The sequence below is a fragment of the Galeopterus variegatus genome, unplaced genomic scaffold (genome assembly GCF_000696425.1).
Source record: "Galeopterus variegatus unplaced genomic scaffold, G_variegatus-3.0.2 Scaffold388, whole genome shotgun sequence".
Lineage (NCBI taxonomy): Eukaryota > Metazoa > Chordata > Mammalia > Dermoptera > Cynocephalidae > Galeopterus > Galeopterus variegatus.
The window spans coordinates 77,140-78,554 of record NW_007726499.1 but is presented as its reverse complement, the minus strand read 5'-3'; the positions used below and the strand labels follow the sequence as shown (position 1 = coordinate 78,554).

At 51.1% G+C, this 1,415-nt stretch overlaps 1 protein-coding gene across 4 annotated transcripts in view; it reads left to right on the top strand.

The window, feature by feature from the left end:
• AMOTL2 (angiomotin like 2) overlaps window positions 1–1,409 on the top strand; it is a 19,247-nt gene extending 17,838 nt beyond the window's left edge. For all 4 annotated transcript variants that reach the window (XR_550183.1, XM_008568215.1, XM_008568216.1 and 1 more), the window contains one exon: window positions 743–1,409. Coding sequence is in view for 3 of the 4 variants with exons in the window: in XM_008568215.1 (XP_008566437.1) it covers window positions 743–801 (59 nt within the window). In the remaining variant the exon portion in view is untranslated. The remainder of the gene's footprint in view (window positions 1–742) is intronic.
• The last annotated feature ends 6 nt before the right edge of the window (window positions 1,410–1,415 follow it).

Sequence of the window (1,415 nt, the reverse complement as noted above, 5' to 3'; positions counted from 1 at the left end):
GCGGGTACCTGGCCCACCTCAGTGTGAACACGAGGGTTGAGGTGGATGCATAAGGACAGGCACTGGAAACCCTGGTTACAGCCAGAGCCAGAATTCAGAAAGAAAGCCACCAGATGGGAGGACTTCATCTCCTCTATCATAGTCTTCCTTACATTTTTAATTGCCAATCTAAACATCTAAGATAATGGAGCTTGGCAAATTATCCTGATGGCACTCTCCAGTTAGAAGACTTTGTTTAAAAAGAATCCGGGAAGGAGAAATTTGAACAGAGGCCATTTCTTTGTGGCTCCCCTTTCACATCAGCCTTTGCATATTTGCCTGGGCCTCGTGATCTCAGAAAACCACAGGCATGAGAAGAATGCTGCAGCCTCCCTCCCTCAAGGCCCTCCACCGCTCCTCCAAGCCCTCCAACCAATTCAGAGTTAGTTATAAACAAATGCTTCTGTCGCTTGGGAGGTTGGTGATCTGGGCCAGGAGCTGAGAGGGAGCAGAGCATTGTGTTTGGTTGGCCGCTGTATGGGAACCTGCCACCTGGACAGTGGAGGTGGTAAAACTTGGTGAAGGAAGATCCTATCTTAAAAACATGCCAAGATTTTGAAGTATAAAAGCATACAATGTTATCTGTCCACTTAAAAAAAAAGCTTCTTTAAATAAAAACTAAAAAAAAAAAAAAAGAAATTCAAAAATTTCAAGAGAAACGTAACACTCATTGACATGTGCCTGTGTTCTTGTCTCCCTCCAGACTCGGTAGCTACGTCCAGAGTCCAGGACTTGTCGGACATGGTGGAGATACTGATCTGAAAGAGCTGGGGCCTTGGGGACTCAGAACCTTTTCCTCCCCTCCTTTGTCCTTTACCACTTGGCCATTCCAGCAGCCCCCTTCAACTGCTGCCGCCCCACTTACCCCAGCCAGACACTTGTTCCCGCTGACAGTCTGGTCCTGGGAGCTCGGGAAGGAGTGCTACGGGGCTGAGGGGAGCTGTGAGAGCCCCAGCGCCCCGGAAGACTCTGCCTCTTAGCCCACATCCCTCCCGGGCCTGTGGAGCATGAGGATTCAGCCTTCACCTGCTGCCTGAGGCTTGCTGCTGGGGTAGCAACTGAAAGCTCAGAAAGGAGCTGAGCCCCTTGTGCCCACCAGTCGGCACTCAGGCAGGGAGGGAGGGGATATGTTGGTCTGGGAGCTGATCTCCAAGGGCTGCCCATGGACACCAGGTGGGCTGGTTCAGTATCAAGTCAGCCATGCTGTTCTCTGGCTAAGTGTGGTCCCAGCCAAGCTCATCGGCTCATGAGTTCCTCACTGCCTCTTTGGATCACTAAGACTTGAATCTCTGGGGACTGTTGAAGGTGTTGGTCTTGCAGAAGCCACAGCCTCAGCTCCTCCCTTGCAGTGGGTTAGGGGCCATTTACGTGGATAG